This window comes from Podarcis vaucheri (genome assembly GCF_965113315.1).
Source record: "Podarcis vaucheri genome assembly, chromosome: 6".
Lineage (NCBI taxonomy): Eukaryota > Metazoa > Chordata > Lepidosauria > Squamata > Lacertidae > Podarcis > Podarcis vaucheri.
In genome coordinates this window covers 22,951,308-22,970,314 of record NC_138764.1, presented here as the reverse complement: position 1 = coordinate 22,970,314, position 19,007 = coordinate 22,951,308, and the positions used below count along the sequence as shown (strand labels likewise).

Sequence of the window (19,007 nt, the reverse complement as noted above, 5' to 3'; positions counted from 1 at the left end):
TTTATGTAGGAGAGACATATGCGGATGAGGCTAATCTTATGTTTTGCCTCGTTTTGTTTTTAATTATAGAAATGAATCAAGGAGCTGCATTTCAATTTCTTTTTCACGGCTGTGCGTCCACATTTTTATAGCTTTGAAATGTAATATCATAACCATGAACTTGAGTACATGGATATATACATATATAAAACAAGTCTAGAAGTAACTTAGGCTAAATGTTACTTTTTAAATGCGCATTTTTAAACAGCATCACTCTCTCTCTTTTTAAAAAGAATTGCTTTTACTGAGATTCTGCAAAAAAGTTTAAGCAGTAAAATATATAAACAGAAAGAAGAAATAAATAATAATATGCACTATAGTTAAATGTTACCTCAGTTCAAGACAATGGTACATAGGCTGATACTTTCACTCTGACAGAGGGTTACACAAAAATGGATCCATCCAAAATGACAAATGTGATAGTCATCACGCTCCTCTCTCCTCCTCTCTCAAAAGCGTAGCAGATAAATGGAAACTAACTTAACTTAATCTGTCTAGGCAACCCCCTCTAGCCATTCTGTGTCCCTGAGTAATTTCCTCATGAGACGTCACCTTTTTCTGCGAATTTCAGTGCTTCTGCTGGGTTATGCCTCCAACAAATTGAGGTGGAAAGGAGGTTGCATTTGTCAAAAAAATAAATTAAAAAAATGAAGCTACTCTTCTGTAGGGTAAAGGTAAAGGGACTCCTGACCATTAGGTCCAGTCGTGACCGACTCTGGGGTTGCGGCGCTCATCTCACTTTATTGGCCGAGGGAGCTGGCATACAGCTTCTGGGTCATGTGGCCAGCATGACTAAGACGCTTCTGGCAAACCAGAGCAGCGCACGCAAACGCCGTTTACCTTCCTGCCGGAGCGGTACCTATTTATCTACTTGCACTTTGACGTGCTTTTGAACTGCTAGGTTGGCAGGAGCAGGGACCGAGGAAAGGGAGCTCACCCCGTCATGGGGGATTTGAACCGCCGACCTTCTGATTGGCAAGTCCTAGGCTCTGTGGTTTAACCCACAGCGTCCCTTCTTCTGTAGGGTAGGTTCTACTAAACAGTTCTGATATTGGGAGCCAGCTAGAGGTTTCCTGCTGAAAGAAGGGGGCTTTCCGCTTTCTCCTCTCCCACATGCTCCCCAAATCAACTCTGGAGGGGTCAGGAGAAAGTCCCAGAGGAGCGTACGAGGGAAGCAGAGGGTAGATGATTATGTTGGGAAAGCAAGCAGAACGCTTGTTTTAGTGCAGTGTTGAATTTCTCCCTATATTTTTGCAGGTTGTTAATAAGCAAGATTGCCACCAAAAAAGGAATTTCTGGTTTATGAAATGCACTGGGCAATAAAAAAATATTTGGGGCACTTTGAGAACCCTTTTTCTTAGGTTCCCTCCCCTCCATACACAGTTAGGGGCAGCATGTTACAAGCATACCTTTACATGTGCATCTTACATGTACTTTTAAAAAAACTTGTTTTAAGAATTTATATACTGCCCTTCATTGTAAATTCCTGGAAGGTTTGTGAGGTTAAACTATTGCATATCATAGCAGACTACCACAAAAACAACTCAAAAAGAGTAGTGAATGGAAACAGCAGGGCTGGATCTACACTGACCTATTTAATGTTATTAGAATGATATTAGATATGTCGTTTTGAAACGTCACAGGTCATACTTGTTAATTTAAGCTTTTTCCCCCTTGGTTTTTTTATATAGTCAAAACATTGTTTCCCTGCTGGTGGTTTGCTGGTTGCTCTGCTGAACCCTCTGGTGTCACATTTTAATAATGCATTATGAATACTAAAAGTAGGACGCCCTATGTCCATATACGTTATGAAAAACCATTCCTTAACCCTTCCTTAACATTAAAAACCATGAGTGTAGATCCGCCGCAGGTCTAAACACATATGTGGTTTGCAGAAGCTAAGCAGCTCTGAGTCTTCTTTTTTTAATTAAAAAAATAATTACTTTTCAGATATATACATTTCACTGATTTTACAATCATCTTGACATTTCAAAACTTCACTTCCTTCCCCCTCTTTCCGCAGTTCCTTAAATTTATTTTTAATATCTTCTGCATATCCAAATTAACTTAGCTTACTCATTTATTCATCTTCTTTAAATATATACTCTTATGTAGCTGCAGGTTATTTCAATAATCCTGGCAGTGTTTTTATCTGTTTACAGTTTATCTGTAAATATTCAATAAACCATTTCCATTCTTTTAAAAAGTTTGCTATCTTGATTTCTTATTCTTCCGGTAAGTTTCGCCATTGCTGCATATTCCATAAGTTTTTGTATCCATTCTTCTTTCACTGGAATTTCTTCTTCTTTCCATTTTTGGGCAAGTAACATTCTTGCCGCTGTAGTCGCATACATGGATAAATTTCTATACAATTTAGGTGGTTCTATCCCTATAATTCTCAGCAGCTCTGAGTCTTGTCAGGACATGAATGGGTGACCATTTCGGAACCATGTGTATGTCAGTTTTGCTTCCATTATGAAATATATGTAAGTGGGGCATAAATGTAAGTGGGGCAAAATGTAAGTGGGGCAAAGCCTGCTTCCCATAACAGAGAGCACGTGTTGCGGTGGGGGGCCAGCAGCCATCCCACTGTTGTTTGCTTAAAGGCCACGAGCTGTGATTGGGCAAAAGTGTGTTTCTGGGGAGTTTGTTATGTTACAAAATGGTGGGAGGGGTCAGCGGGCTTAAATACAGGGCTCGCAGCCTGGGGCTTTCTCTTGGGCTGCGTGCACCGGATCACCCACCCACCCTCCCTGAAAAGGGGGGGGGGGTTGCTCATTGCTCTCTGACCTTGCTATGCCTGTCATGGGGTCGTCTCCTTTTGAGGCAGGGGCCTGGTAGGAATTTTGTCCATTTGGCTGATTGGCTGTTGCCATTTGGTTTTTTGCCTACTGCGTAGCAAATCGCAACAACTTGTAAGGTTGGCGGTTAGGCATTGGTTAAAATTGGTTGGTGGAGGGGTAAGTGCCTATCCCTCCAATGGTGGTGCGGAAAGGGAATTCCGTTAAAGGAATCCAGGGGCTTGCCATCCTTTCGTCCTAGTCCCTGGCATCAGACTTGGGCCGTGCAAGCCCCACAGGAACATGAGGGTGAGAGATGAGGGACTGATGCCCAGCTTCATTTTTCCTCAATATTGTTTTCCCTGACTGGCTTCTGCTGGAATCCGGAAGTCAGTTCTGTCCCTGGGGCAAGGACAGATAGTCGTAACCAATGCCCAAGCAACCACTCACGTGTGTGTATTTAAATAAAGTTGTGGCCAAATTCATGCCAAAAACCTTAAGCAAAAGTTGATGTGTGTGGTGTGAGTTATTGGAGTGGCTTGGGGACCTCGACGCGCAAATAAGACAATGCAACAATGATTAAAAGTCTTGAGAAAATGTTTAAAAAGGTATTTGCTTGGCACTAAAAAATACATCCCAGGTGTTGAGTGGTCCTCCCAAGGGAGAGCATTCTACAGATATGGCACCACCACCACCACGAAGTCCCTCTCTTTATCTGCTTGCTACCCCGTTCAAAATACAAAGCAAAGATGCAATATTGACATTGTAGAACACTTCTCCTTCTCACCCTTTTGCTTACAAGTGGAACTGCGCAAAGGCATTTTACAAAGCCTTGGCTCAAACTTGGCAGGGCCTCTAGAGAGAATGTAAAATTACTTCAGGGCCCACATCTACCCTGTGGGCGGCCAGCTAGCAATTCATGCCTTACATAAAATTCTCCCGCTTTTCTTGCAGATCACGTTGTGTGCGAAGAGGAATTCAAATATGCAATGCTAGCTTTAAACTGTATTTGCCCAGCTACATCCACGCTCATCACCTTGTTAGTTCATACCTCAAGAGGGCAGTAAGTATAAAATTCCTTAAAATTATGCTCTGCTGTTGCAGGTGCACACTAGAAGTGTCCGTCTGTGAAAATCACATTTTATTTTATTTTTCTTAGAAGAACTTTTTCAGGTGACCAAACATTTCCCTCTATATTTAGAACTGTGTTGCTGCGCTGTTCAATTGGCAGAACAGTCTGGATTTCCAAATGGATTACTGGGAGAAGCTGGTTTATTGATCTCATATATCTTGTATCTTTCCTTAGTTTAAGGAGTTTTTTTAGGCCTTGTGGCTGTTTTAGGAATAGCTTTGCCATCTATATTTCTCCCCATCTGCTGGAGATAAAGCCTTATGCCTTCTCCTTGCACTGTGGGAAGTTCTGTCTGTGTTGCTTCCTCAGAAAACATTTCTCTTACTTGTTGGGAGAAGTTACATATATATGTATATGTATATATATATTCTTTTTAAAGAAATGCTAATAATTAAGGGACATGTACACATGTATTGCAGAGCTGAGAGACTGGAAGCAAGTTTTCAATCCCATACCCTCCAACATTTCTCTGATAAAAATAGGGACGTCATATTCCATAACCAATAAAATAAAAATAGCAAAAGATATGAAAGCAAAGACACCTTTTTGGTAGAGTAGTGTGCCTTTATTATGTTAGCAGTAGCAGCGGAGAGGGCAGGACCCTCTCACATTGTAGACTTTTTTGGCTGGTATGACTGTTACCACATGACTCGAAGTATGGTGGCATGGGACGTTTTCACTCAGAGAATAATAGAACAAATAATAAGAAAGAAATAATTCCTGTAAATTTATTTCTGGCTACTTGACCGTATTAAGGTGCTGGTTCGGGTGCTTAAGTTGAATGCTGGGTGTGCTTAAGAAAATTAAAAAGTCAAGATATTCTTGAATATCTTGAATTGGCCAAACTTACAGGTTTAATAAGAAATTATTCTAAGGAGAGAGTGGGAAGTCTTTATGAATTATATGAAGAGAACTGATTCTCAGAGTCATACTTGGTTTAGCTTAGAATAAAAATCTCACAGGTAATTAGAATATTTCTCCAAAAATTTAATCATTACAGACAATCAGTTGATATGAGGACTAAAGATCCACATGGAGTTAGTTGGAAGTCAATTTTCTTCTTCTTTTTTCTTTTTCAGTATTATTTTTCGTTATTCTTTTTCCTTTTTTAGGAGAATGCAATGCTTTATGCTTTTTGATTGTAGTTTATGTTATTATCCTTGTCATTTCACTTTTGTATTGTCTTCTGTTTTTGTATTATTCATTCGTTTTATTCAATGCTCGTTTGTATGATGAATAAGTATAAATAAATAAATAAAATTAAAAAGGTCACAAGGTGGGAGTGGGGAGCCCTCTGAATAAAACACTGCCATTTGCTCACAGGGGAGTGTTTAGCCTTTTGTGTGGCAGCCGAGCATCGCCCAAGGTGGACCAAACGCCACAACACACTGAGGCAGGCAAATGTCAAGATATTAATGGTTCCCATTTCATTGGCACCTGCTAAGAGAAGCGGAGGGGAGGAAAGAGCTTTGCTTGCCAGACGTGAACAATGAAGGGAAAGGGGGGAGAGAAACATAGCTTCATTAGCATTAATGTGCTCAGCCAAGTGTGTGTGGAGTTCTGAGCCCATGATCATTTGGCAGTTTTCTTTAGCAAATAGGAATTAATTAGCATAAGATCGGGGGTGGTGGTGTAGTTTTGCTGTTTTTAAACGTTCTTACTATTAACTCCTTATCACAGATGGTTTTTCTATTTTACATAGCATGTCCTTTCCGTTGCAGACTTCCACAGCAGGATATTCGTATCGAAGTGAAAAATGTTATACTGTAATGTAAAAAGAAAAAAAAGAGGGGGAGGGAGTTAAACCTTTATTTCAGGTATTTGTATACTGCTTTTCAAGCCAACCTCACAAAACGGTTTACCTAAAAATATTAAAATGAAAAACACCAGCTAAAATGACAGAACGATGTGGTAGAGACTATGCAAAGGCGTGTGGTTCTGAGGTAACTGCTGAGGGAGGGAGAGACAGCCTGAAGAAGATGGCGGGCAACTCTCCGAGCTGTTCTGTTTTTCTTTCGCTCCTCCCTGCGGGGGGAGTTGGAGAGACTATAAAATGGCTTGTGACAGAGTGGGAATCCAACCTCAGTAAATTCCATGCATGACTTTTTATCCTGGACTTCTTCTTGGCATTCTCGAAGGTTGTTGTCATCGCCATGTGATCAATGGTGGAGAAGAGACTCCATTCATGTCATGAATCCGCCATCCATCTGCATGGTGAAACTTGTTTAATATTGTTTTCTATATGTGTTTCAGGGAGGGCCAACAATCCCCAGAACAGTGGCAGAAAATGTACGGCAGATGCTCTGGTAATGAAGTGTATCACATTATCCTGGAGGAGAGTGTATTTTTTGCTGAATATGAGGGAAAGAGTTTCACATATGCATCTTTCCATGCACACAAAAAGTATGTTTCATTTCTAACGGTGGCATTTAACGTGACTTCCTTTCAGAAACTCTTTCTTTGGTTGACTGGAATGCACAGGGCTGTTTGGCCTGTTAGTAAGAAGCCTGCACCTCAGTTGATAGGGTTTTATGTGAATGTATGCTACAGAGACAGTCTTGGTTGGGTACATTGGAATTTAAAATTGTACCATTTCCGTAGCTCAGAAGCTACTACACCTTGCTCACTGCATTCTTAAAGTAGACTACCAAGTGTAGACTCTCATCTGGAAGCTTCTTCCCAGTTCCTGTATGTTTGGGGGCTGATATTGATTGTTCTGGGCCAAGCCAGATAAGAGCTTCAGAAATGCAATTTTCACTGGGAAAATAGTGCTCTCCCTGGACGCCATGGTCCTGATCTCAGTTGGCATTGATATGGTTGATATCAAAGAGACAACAGATCCAATTGTCCAGCCCTCATCAGAAAATGTATGGCTAATCCTATGTATTGAAAAAACACCTGACTCCTAGTAAGATCTGTTGTTGGGTTATGCACTGAGAGGTCTTCCTTTACCACATGCATAGACAAACTCCGGCCCTCCAGATGTTTGGGACTACAGTTCCCATCATCCCTGACCACTGATCCTGTTAGCTAGAGATGATGGGAATTGTAGTCCCAAACATCTGGAGGACCGGAGTTTGCCTATGCCCGCTTTACCATTTTCCCAGGGCTGGATTAAGCAAAATAAACATGTGCTTGAGGCATCAAGGGAAGGGAAGCAACAGAGAGATTTTCCATTGGCAGATTTTTAACATGAATGGTCACAAATTGCTCAGCTGAGCATTCATTTTCACAGTTGAAGGATATTAAAAATCCCAACAGAACGATTAGGCAACAAGACAGGCTGGGTGTCTCATCTCTACTAAGTATAGAAGCAGATGTGTCACGTAAGATTGGTTTACAGGATCTGATTGAAGACTTTGTTTTCCATCTCACTGTAGATTTTGTTTCATTTCAAAAAACAAAATGTTATTTTATGGTTTATTATTGTTTATATTAGATACTGTATATATGGAGGCACCAAAATATTTTAAGTGCTCAGGACCTCTCTAAAGGTCTTAATTCAGCACTGCACTCCTCCCTTCCCAAATCCCAAATCCCATGGCCATAGCCATGTTAAATCCACATCATGCTTCCCAACTTTTGTTTTCTCTCGTGTGCAAGGCCTAGTCCCAACTAGTGTTTGCTACTCACATAAATGGGGAGGGTGCTCTATGTCATCTCAAGCAAAAAAAAGGGTCAAAACAGAAAGATGTAAAAGATGTGCCACATTTGGTGGTAGTGTCCTCCAAAGTGGTTCGAGCCACCATGTTCTCTTTTTAGAGAATAGAATTGAGCGTTCTTTCTCAGTTAGTTACACTTAGAAAGGCGTTCTTGCATCTCACACAAGTTCTTGTTTCAAGAATAGCTTCCTTGGAGTTCTGGTCATGTTCAGAAAAGAGTGGTGCATTCCCATTACTGTTTGGCAAAAACGGTATAGACAACTGGTCTGCCAAGTGGTTAATGGGTATTTGTGGGAAAACTCAATTCCTCTGGGTCTCTTTGCCTGTGTGGAATGTGTCCTTGAACTTTCACAATGTCTCGAGGTTTCCTGGATGGAAGATAGAGAGGTATGTTTGAGAGAGAGTGTATGTGAGTGTGTAGAAGCAAGCCTTCTGTAGAAAGCTGAATTTAATATTTTTTTGTCCACTATTTTCTGTGGCTCCTCTGGCATGTGACCCCAGGAAGGTTCCCCAGATGAGCAGACAGACCTTGAGCTGAAAAATATTTTTCACCTGTGCTACACAGCATACAGCGTATGAGCTTAGATGGATTTGCTTTAGGACAAACCATTTCTGTCTTACTGTATAAAGCTCAGGAACACACAGACAAATGCAAGCAATGTTCTAAATCATCAGAGGCAAAGCTATTTTCTCTTTACCTATTTTCAATTGTTTATAAATAGGTTTTAAGAACACTTTGTAGTGAAAAAAGGACTGAAAATAGGTCTCTGCTCAGCAATAATAGCACAATTTTAATATGGTGCATAATATGAGTCGTCTTTCATTTTATGGACAGGGGATGGGATTAAGAGTCTGATTAGAGAAATTAGCTGGTGCAACATGAAATAGGCTTAAAACATTTTCTTGTTATATCCCTTGAGATGTTATTATAATGCAGGAGCTGTGTTTGATCACAAACATAATTTGAGGGGAACTAATTCTGTGCAAGGCAGAGCTTGAAAATATGCTGACTGTATGACAATTTGTGTGATTTTGTCAGTATATGAAAGGGATGAGTAAGAGGTTGTAATAACAATGGTATCGTAAGATGATACCTCTCAAGGCATCCTATATTTATCCCAGTCCAAGATGCTAGTTTTGACTTCTCAAGTCCTATATGCACTGAATAATACGTACTTGAGGATGTGTCCAGAACACTGTTCTTTCAAACGTTCAAGTTTGTTTCTTATTGTCCCATTTTTTAAAAAAACAGAAAAACTTTGTGTGTTACCTCTACATCTTCTCTTTCTGGAGCTAAGAGTTCTGGTTAAGGGTTAATGCTTTATTTGCATAATTGCACCTGTATATCTTTCCACAAATATGAAAAAGTTCTGGTTAAGGGTTAATGCTTTATTTGCATAATTGCACCTGTATATCTTTCCACAAATATGAAAAAGTTCTGGTTAAGGGTTAATGCTTTATTTGCATAATTGCACCTGTATATCTTTCCACAAATATGAAAAAGTTCTGGTTAAGGGTTAATGCTTTATTTGCATAATTGCACCTGTATATTCTTCCACAAATATGAATCCATTTCACCCCAGAAAAAAAGTGGATTTGGAGCCCTTGAGATAGGTCTTAATTAATGCATATGGGATCAATAACTAGTTTAAAGAAAATGGAAAATGGAACAAATTCACAATTTAACAAAAAGAAAATGAGGGCTCACCCACACTGGAGTTTAATGTGGATCTGAAACTGCTTGTGTCTCTATGGGGGTTTTTTTTTGGGGGGGCAGTGTCCACAAATTGTCCTTATTCAAGCAGCAGCCCCCACTCTCCCTACTAAATTCAGGTTTTGCTGGGCTGTGCTTAATCAATAAAGGAAGACACTCCAATATAAAATCACATGTTAACTAACTGTGGACACACTGAAGCACACTGCGTTTTGTTTTTACAAATGTTGTGACAATTCATTGGCTGCCATCTATCACCACACACCCTACATCTAATCTGTTTCCATCAGCCCAAAGGAAATTATGCAGCCTATCCTTTTCCACCAGTTGAAGGCAGGCTCACAGTATTTTATATTTCATTTAAAACAGGTATTTGTGCAGAACTGCTCTTGCACAAAATAATTGTAGTACCAATAAAAATTGTCATTTCAGGTACAGGAGACAGGAAAAGATAGTAGGAGGAAAGAAAGCAGCAGTCTTTCATGTGAGCAACTCAAAATTCTTGCTGAGCTTTGAAGCAACACACACACACTTTTTACTGCTCTTTTGTGCAAATGTGGTACACAGGGAAGCTTGTATTTAAAAAATAGACAAAAAATAAAAGATGGAAGTACACAAGTAAATGAATACCTGCTTACATGCCCATAGAGGGCCTCAGATTTTGGGATCTTATTGTGGACAGAAAAGTAATAACCAAGGGGAAGAGACAGTAGTACACAGTGGGAATACACCTCAAACACCCCCCCTCCATTCTAAAATCTAGACAGATTTTAGAAGCATAAAATTGAAATGCCCATGTGTGGATGAAGACTCACAAACTTCCACATGGAAACAGCAACCCAAGTAGACATTAGCACCCTAGTTTGGACGCAGCCTAAGTCGAAAAACAACGAAAAAGAGATGGAACAATTATGAGAACAATGGACACCATGAGAATTTTGTCCGGACAAGTTACAAAAGTGGTTGAGCTCCTTTAAAAACAAAATAGACATTTTAAGGGCCATTTCCATTGCTTTTCTTTTTTGCGCAAGCCCCGTGTGACACATTCTGGTTTGCAAGTTAGACTGCACCCTCTCAATGATAGCAGCAGTTTTACTATGTTGGAATTAAAGAAGTTAACACAATCAAATATTATAGTATAGAGAACTAAGAGATCCTAGTTGAGGGTGGGGCATTTACTGGACCAGTAAGATTCATTAGATGGTGAAGGAGTGGACTACTGGCTGCAAGAGAATGCTTCTTTCAAGTCTAATTTCTTTGTGAGCAGGAGAGTCTGAGAACATGGAGGGGGGGGCAGCCTCTGATATTGGAAGCTTGGGGGGAGGAGTAATGTATTTTCATTTTGTCCAACTTGAGCTTTCCACATACAGTGGTGCCTCGCAAGACGAAAATAATCCGTTCCGCGAGTCTCTTCGTCTAGCGGTTTTTTCGTCTTGCGAAGCAACCCTATTAGCGGCTTAGCTGATTAGCGCTATTAGCGGTTTAGCGGTTTACCGGCTATTAAAGGCTTAGCGGCTTAGCGGCTAAAAGGCTATTAGCGGCTTAGAAAAAGGGGGGGAAGCGAAAAAAATCGCAAGACTCGCAAGACGTTTTTGTCTTGCGAAGCAAGCCCATAGGGAAATTCGTCTTGCGAAGCACATCGAAAAACAGAAAACCCTTTCGTCTAGCGGGTTTTTCGTCTTGCGAGGCATTCGTCTTGTGGGGCACCATTGTAATGTGGGGGATACAAGAATAAATTTATTTTTGGATCTATGTTTATATACATCCTGCGCTTTGTTCCGTTTTTTCCTAACCACTTTTTTATATATACAAATTTTAAATTAAGGTTTGGTGTCTGTCTAATTGGTGTCAGGAGGGAAGACAACAAAAATATTTTGCTCAACCCAGGGCCTCGCTATATCATGAGCTCTTCAGATATATGTTTTTATATCAACATCACAAAAGAAGAAAATTCAGCTTTTAAGAAGCAAGAGCAGCATCGGAGAAATCACATGTCAAGGTCGTTTTATCATGGTCCTTCTCGGTTGCCAGTCCACAGCATAATTGCTAGTATGGGTAAGCAAAAGTAAAGTGATGCTGGTTTTGTTAAAATATATAATAAAGAAGCAACAAAATAAAATCTGCTATTGGGGAACAGTTGTTCGCTATGTATTTGGGCATCTCTTAAGATATTATAACCAAACTTTGGTTCCCAAGATCAAGGACCAGGTTTGGACACAATCAGACACTAATTTGAATCAAGATGGCAGATCAAACCTTTCAAATCTTCACCAAAAAAATAAATAAATTCTGAGCAGTTTTGGGTATGAGACTGCCAGTGATGTAAGAAATACAAAACTATGGGCAGTATTCAACAAAATATTTGTGTTAGCATACAAATGATTTATTGTTGCTGTTGTTGTTGTTGTTAATAATTTTAATAATAATAATTGGTATACTGCCCTATACCCGCAGGTCTCAGGCCATTTCACAAGATAAAATCACAGTACAGTTCTACCTCGGGTTAAGTACTTAATTCGTTCTGGAGGTCCGTACTTCACCTGAAACTGTTCTTAACCTGAAGCACCACTTTAGCTAATGGGGCCTCCTGCTGCTGCCGCGCTGCTGCAGCACGATTTCTGTTCTCATCCTGAAGCAAAGTTCTTAACCTGAAGCAATATTTCTGGGTTAGCGGAGCCTCTAGCCTGAAGCATATGTAACCCGAGGTACCACTGTATTAAAACAAAAATGACATAAAAAATTGACACTAATGCAATGGGATTTCTCCCCCCCCCCATTCTTAGCATTATTTATTTATTTTTATTGGGTTTTATAAACAAGAATAATGTTATACAAACAAGTATACCAAGTTTTCTCATGTCATCTGTGTATCACAAAAAATAGCATTACATTGATGGTACATTCTCCTTAAGCCTGTGTTGACTACATCCCCATAAAATGTTAATCGGAGACAGCATTTTGACATAACCTCAAATAAATTAGATGAGTGAAATCGAAGTTCCTGCACATCACTTTATGTAAAAGCACTCGGTGTTCTTGCCCTGTGTTGTTATTTCAAACCTTACTGAAGGTAATCTTACAATTCATCCACTGATTGAGAGGGGAACAGCTCTATTTTTCAGAAGCTGATTTTTCAAGTAATAGCTACAGAAAGATTGAGTGTTAGAACAGGTAATCCAAGCCTTCGGCTCAAATAATTGCAGCCCATTTCAAGTCTCTCCCATACTCATTAAAGCCTTGATTGGGTTAAAATGGGTGGGCTCTTCATCCCGCCCACCCAGATAAGTGTTCGTTCACCCTTACAATGCAATATGGAATTAAATACAAATCTCTCTCTTTTTTTCTGGTCCCTCTCCTGGAATTGTAATCAATGCAATGATTATCAGTCTGCCAAAATTTAGAGGGAATAATTATCTTAGTGGGCCTTGCTGAGTGTTTCACAGGGATTGGTAATGCCGTTGAGGAGAAAGCAGTCCTCTCATATTACAGTTGGCTGAGACTATTGCGATGGGGCACCTCAAAAAAAGAAGAAGGGGTGTTCCTTATCTTTCATGGGCCAATGTATAACTAAGGGAAAGCTCTCCCCAGGGATGTTCGCCATTATACACCTTTAGGCGGCAGGCAAAAACGTTCCTCTTTAACCAGGCCTTTGGCTGACGAGCATCTGATGCCCTTTTAAAATGTGTTGAGAGGGGGTTATTGGGTTGTTTTTGTTTTTATTTTGATTGTGTATTTTGTGTTTTTATATTGTGATGTTATCTACTGAACTGCCCTGAGACCTGTGGGCATTGGGTGGTATGCAGATTTACATAAATAAATAAATGAATAATAAGAAGGTTGGTAGGTTAGTACACTTATGTGATTCAGTCCATGTCCTGCAATTCAGGGCCGGATTCAGGTTTGATGAGGCCCTAAGCGACTGAAAGTAATGAGGCCCTTTATATGTCTAGCTGTCCTTTGTCAACAACGAATTGTCGCTGTTTTTTGTGTTGAATATTTTGAGGAGCAGGCTAGCATTACTTATCATAGGAGCCTACACAACACAAAACACTGTTGCTGTATATAGGTTTTATTTTTATTATTTTTTATCTTATATTTAGGAAATGTACATCCAGTTTTTTTCCCTTTAAGTTTTTTTGGGGGCCCCAAGAGTGTGGGGGCCCTAAGATAAACTTGTTTAGCTTATACAGTGGTGCCTCGCAAGACGAAAAGAATCCGTTCTGTGATTCTCTTCGTCTAGCGGTTTTTTTGTCTTGCGAAGCAAGCCCATTGACAGATTAGCGGATTAGCGCTATTAGCGGCTTTTAGCGGCTTTTAGCGGCTTATCTGCTGATCGGATCAGCTGATAAATGGCTTAGCGGCTTAGAAAAAGGGGGGGAAAGGAAAAAAAAACCAGCAGGAACTCGCAAGACATTGTCGTCTTGCGAAGCAAGCCCATAGGAAATTTGTTTTGCGAAGCACCTCCAAAACGGAAAACTCTTTCGTCTAGTGAGTTTTCCGTCTTGCGAGGCATTCGTCTTGCGGGGCACCACTGTACGTAAATCCGGCACTGTGCCAATTCCATTTGAAGTGGATATTGGGAAGTGATTTGAAGTGACTGGGAACTAAACCCTTCATTCCATGGGTTGTTGCTTTTTTTAAGTGCAGCAATTTTTAGCTCCCCCCCCCCACAGATTTCCAGCATCAGGTCCCCCACATAGAGTTGGTAAGGGAGGGAAAAGTATAGGAGATGGAGGGTTCGGGTCTCTCCTGACCTGTCCATGGCAAGGGTTGCAATTCTGACATCACATCAAGTTTGGTTCTTAGTCCTCTGGATCAAATCAAATATGTTGGCCCTCCCGCTACGCACACGCACCCCCTTTTCAAATGCTAAATTGTTTTGTTTCTTTTCTGCCTTTCCTTCCAGGTACTGTGGCTATAGATTTGCAGGATACAAGTTGCAGATCTCCAAGCGTGGCTACCCTAACCCTTCCTTCAGAGGCAGGAAAAACAGGCAGGAGGCCCAGCATAGCACCTGTTTTGGAGGTTGCTGACACCTCAGCAATTCATACCTGCGACCTCTTAAGTGACCAGTCAGAAGATGAAACAACTCCCTCAGACGAAGAAGTTTCGAATGGCCTTGAGTATGTTCAGCTCACATAAATAAGTTGTGTTTTTTTTAGCATGGAGCTGAAGAAAGGAAATTAGATGTGATGGAAATAATTACAGTGGTCCCTCACAAGACGAAAAGAATCCGTTCTGTGATTCTCTTCGTCTAGCGTTTTTTTCGTCTTGCGAAGCAAGCCCATTGACGGATTAGCGGATTAGCGCTATTAGCGGCTTTTAGCGGCTTTTAGCGGCTTTTAGCGGCTTATCTGCTGATCGGATCAGCTGATAAGCGGCTTAGAAAAAGGGGGGGAGGGAGAAAAGCAGCAGGAACTCGCAAGACATTGTCGTCTTGCGAAACAAGCCCATAGGAAATTCATTTTGCGAAGCACCTCCAAAACGGAAAACTCTTTCGTCTAGCGAGTTTTCCGTCTTGCGAGGCATTCGTCTTGCGGGGCACCACTGTAGAAGCAAAATGTTAATATTTTCATGTGAGGCATGCGCCAGCTTTCTTCAGAATATGTACTTGGTGCTGAAGGATAGAATTCAAGAAAATGGTTAGAAGCAAAATGTTAATATTTTCATGTGAGGCATGTGCCAGCTTTCTTCAGAATATGTACTTGGTGCTGAAGGATAGAATTCAAGAAAATGGTTAGAAGCAAAATGTTAATATTTTCATGTGAGGCATGTGCCAGCTTTCCGCAGAATATGTACTTGGTGCTGAAGGATAGAATTCAAGAAAATGGTTAGCGGTAAAAGACAAAGCAGTAAAATCCTGATTTTTAATCTTGCCTATGACTAATAATAACAGAAATTAAAATTAGGGGAGAGGGAACTCGTGGTCCCAATGGTACAAATGCGCATTTATGCAGTGGAACTTACAACACCCACTGGAAACTGGGCCAGTTCTCTCCCGTGAGCGTAATAACTGTTATCAGCAGAATCAGTTCCCTTTTGGTAAAGGCAAGTTTTTCTGAAGTAAAAGAAAAGGGAACAGAAAGGACAACAGAAGATAACCAAAAGGACAACAGAAGGTAACAGCCAGGAAGTCCGAAGCCAAAAGGTCAGGGTATGCAAACAGGGATGGTTGTATATGCAAAGTAAGATTTGATCAACAATCCAATGCTGAGTTTTTCTTTTTGAAGACTCAGAGGAAAAGAGGCTTAGGAAAATGAGGCAGCAGTGAGATCACAGGCAGAGCAACTGAATCAGTAAAGCCCATTTTTTTGTTTTGTTTTTTTCTTGTTTTGCAGATATGCAGTAGTTTTTTTTAAAAAAAAATTCCAGATTGCTACATAGGGACACTAGTGAGACTGAATAAAAACTGGAATATTCTCCATAGTAACTCTATGTCTCAGGTAAAGGAGGCTACAATGTACATGGAAAGATATTTATAATAAATAATAATAAATTTTTATTTATACCCCACCCTCCCTGGCCAAGGCTGGGCTTAGGGTGGCTAACACCAAATATGAATTACAATAAAACGTAATAGAAAAAACAAAACAACAACAAACAAACAAACAAACAAATAAACAAACAGTTAATTAAAATACGGCTTAAAATACAGCTTAAAATGGAGCCTCATTTTAGTAGTAGCCCATAAATGAAGACCATGAAGGGAGGAAACATCAGATATTCACCCGAGCCAGCTAACCATGCTGGTCCTACATGGGCCAGCAAAAAAGCCAAGGGAAAATTGATATACGAAATCCCATATAAGGGGTCAGAGTCTAATCTGAAAGCCAGGCGGAACAGCTCCGTCTTGCAGGCCCTGCAGAAAGATGTCAAATCCCGCAGGGCCCTAGTCTCTTGTGACAGAGCATTCCACCATGTCAGGGCTAGTGCTGAAAACGCCCTGGCCCTAGTTGAAACCAATCTAACCTCTTGAGGCTTGGGACCTCCAAAGTGTTGTTATTTATGGACCTTAAAGTCCTCCGTGGGGCATACCAGGAGAGGCGGTCCTGTAGGTACGAGGGTCCTAGGCAGCGGAGTCCCCACTGTACTGGAATGTGTCCTGAGGAAGCTCATAGCTGAGAGTGTTAATAAGACCACACATTTCTTTGTTTTAGGTATCTGAAAGGCTATCCCCCATACTCCCCATACATAGGAAGTTCTCCCACCTTCTGCCATTTGCTTCATGAAAAAGTGCCGTTTTGCTGCCTAAGGTTAGATAAGGTAAAGTTACGGTTTTGTGTAAAGTGTTTCCTGTGTGTTTATTTTGTGCACATGGCTGCATTTGTATCCTAGATAACTCAACATTAAGTTGATAAAGCCTGTTACACAGTTTTGTTTGCATAGTTCATGGCTTGCCATGTAGAATCATGGTTGCTACGGCCCTGTACATATTAGGCTAGCGCAGTGTTTCCCAAACTTGGGTCTCCAGCTGCTTTTTTGGACTACAACTCCCATCATCCTTAGCTAGCAGGACCCAGTGGTCAGGGATGATGGGAGTTGTAGTCCAAAAACATCTGGAGACTTAAGTTTGGAAAACACTGGGCCAGCCCTACCCAGAGATGTTCTTCTGAAGGGGCAGAAGCTTCATACACTGTGAGAGTAGAGTTGCCATATAATGCCATGTAAGGTGGATGCAACCTTGAAATTGGGGTTAGGCTTCAGAGTCCTATGATTCTGTTGTGAGCAATGGGTTATTTCAAGAGGGGCAGGCAATTCAGAGCTAGGTTTAATTCATAGACATGGAGGAAGCAAAACCTTTTGTCTGCATGTATGTCCAAGAAGATGAGAAGCATACCTAGATCAGAAAGTACTTCCTTGATCGGATACGGCAGGATATATTTAACTGTCTGGTTCCAGTCCAGTGCAAACATGAGACCAAACTTCTCATGTTCCACATGTGAAATTGTCCATCATGCAACAGCAGCATGGAAGATATGGGGAATGTTCATCTGTGTGGCTCAGGAAGAACTCAAAATCAAATTAACTATAAATTCATCTTATTGTTTATCACATTTTAAACTGCTGTTCAGTCTATTTTGAATTTCCGCAGCAGCTTACAATATTTCCGCAGCAGCTTACAATAATATTTAATTCTTTTTTCCATATAGAAAGTTACATTTGTTACTCAACAATTATATTCCGATTCAACAAAACGAGTGACTTCCTGATCACTCAACATCAATGTTATAACCCAAATTACATTGGGTTTTGTTTGAAGGTTCCATCTTATCCAAGTTCATCTTCTCTTACATGTTTCTTTACATTTTCTGCTATTTTTTTACACTTCAAACCCCCTTGTGGTCTTCACGAATGGGAAATAACTTTTTATATAGACTAGAAAAGGTTTCTGCTCTTCTTTAAAAGATAATAAATTTGTGTCTTTTATCAGCACTGTCAATTTTGCCGCCCCTGCATAGTCCAAGGTTTTCATCAACCATTCTCCCTTTGAGGGTTATCTTACAATAATCTGAATAAATAACAATATTATTATTATCTCCATTTTTATAGTACTGAACGTGATGAGTTTGTTCAATATAGGTGCTCTGTTGTGCATGCAACAATATTTCATGAAGTGGGCAGGTCTTTAAATTCAGCAAATTCAGCTACCATCAAGTTACTATGTTGAGAATGAAGTCTTGCAGTCACTTCTGTAAACAAAGGCCATGGTGCCTGTTTTAACTTTCTGGTTTTAGGGATGCCAACATAATTACTACGAAGATGCCAAAGCCTACGGATTCAAAAACAAAATCATAATAGTGGCTGCAGAGACTGCTGGGAATGGTCTCTACAACTTTATCGTTCCTCTCAGGGCTTATTACAGACCAAAGAAAGAACTCAATCCAATAGTATTACTACTAGATAATCCGTAAGTGGATTTTAAATGCTGTTTTTTTTAATTATTATTATTATACTGATATGGGTTCATATTCAGGGCACAGTTACTTTCTACATTATCCCTGGGTGGTTTTCAACTGGAAGTATTATGGCATCAGTACCTTGAAGATGGTCAGCAGCAAGCATTTATTTTATGCACCAATGGTGAAGTTCAGATATGACAGATTAAGGTACAACTGCCTTGAAAATATGGCAAAATGAAATTTCAACATGGCTATCGCATGAGCTGTACAAGGGTCATCTGTACATATTAGCTTGCCATTCGTATTACTGGGAATTACAAAATGCTACATTTCATCTTGAAAGAGTCCACCGCCACCTTTCACACAGGTCCATGCATACACAGTTTTGTGGGTTTGTTTGTGTGCACAAATTCAAGTTTTCAGCCCACATTCAACTCAACCTCCACCAGATAACCTGTTCCTCATGCACTGAACTTCTGCATAGGTACGGTTGCTTCACAGGGAAGCGTAGATTAGGGTTACCAGACATTCTCAGTTCCCGGGGACAGTCCCCAGATTTGCAAATCTGCCTCCGGTAAACGTGGCAGCCTCAGTAGCCCGGAGCCAGCCTGGTAGCGCAGTTGGCTCTGGCTGGCTTCAGGAGCTGCTCGCTGCCATTGTCACTACCGAGGGGGAACCAGGGACGTCCAATGGTACAGATCTCCTGCCCCCTTCCCCCTTTGTTTTGACAGATAGGGGAAGGCTCGGGAATCACGGGCGGGCGGGCGTTGCCCAGGAGGG

At 40.6% G+C, this 19,007-nt stretch overlaps 1 protein-coding gene across 8 annotated transcripts in view; it reads left to right on the top strand.

Annotated features, from left to right (window-relative positions):
• The window catches only part of KCNT2 (potassium sodium-activated channel subfamily T member 2), a 244,870-nt gene that overhangs the window by 185,888 nt on the left and 39,975 nt on the right, over positions 1 to 19,007 (top strand). For all 8 annotated transcript variants that reach the window (XM_082225441.1, XM_082225439.1, XM_082225436.1 and 5 more), the window contains 6 exons: positions 3,774 to 3,882; positions 6,205 to 6,354; positions 11,153 to 11,382; positions 14,234 to 14,450; positions 16,485 to 16,590; positions 18,063 to 18,235. In XM_082225441.1, coding sequence (XP_082081567.1) covers positions 3,774 to 3,882; positions 6,205 to 6,354; positions 11,153 to 11,382; positions 14,234 to 14,450; positions 16,485 to 16,590; positions 18,063 to 18,235 — 985 coding nt within the window. The remainder of the gene's footprint in view (positions 1 to 3,773; positions 3,883 to 6,204; positions 6,355 to 11,152; positions 11,383 to 14,233; positions 14,451 to 16,484; positions 16,591 to 18,062; positions 18,236 to 19,007) is intronic.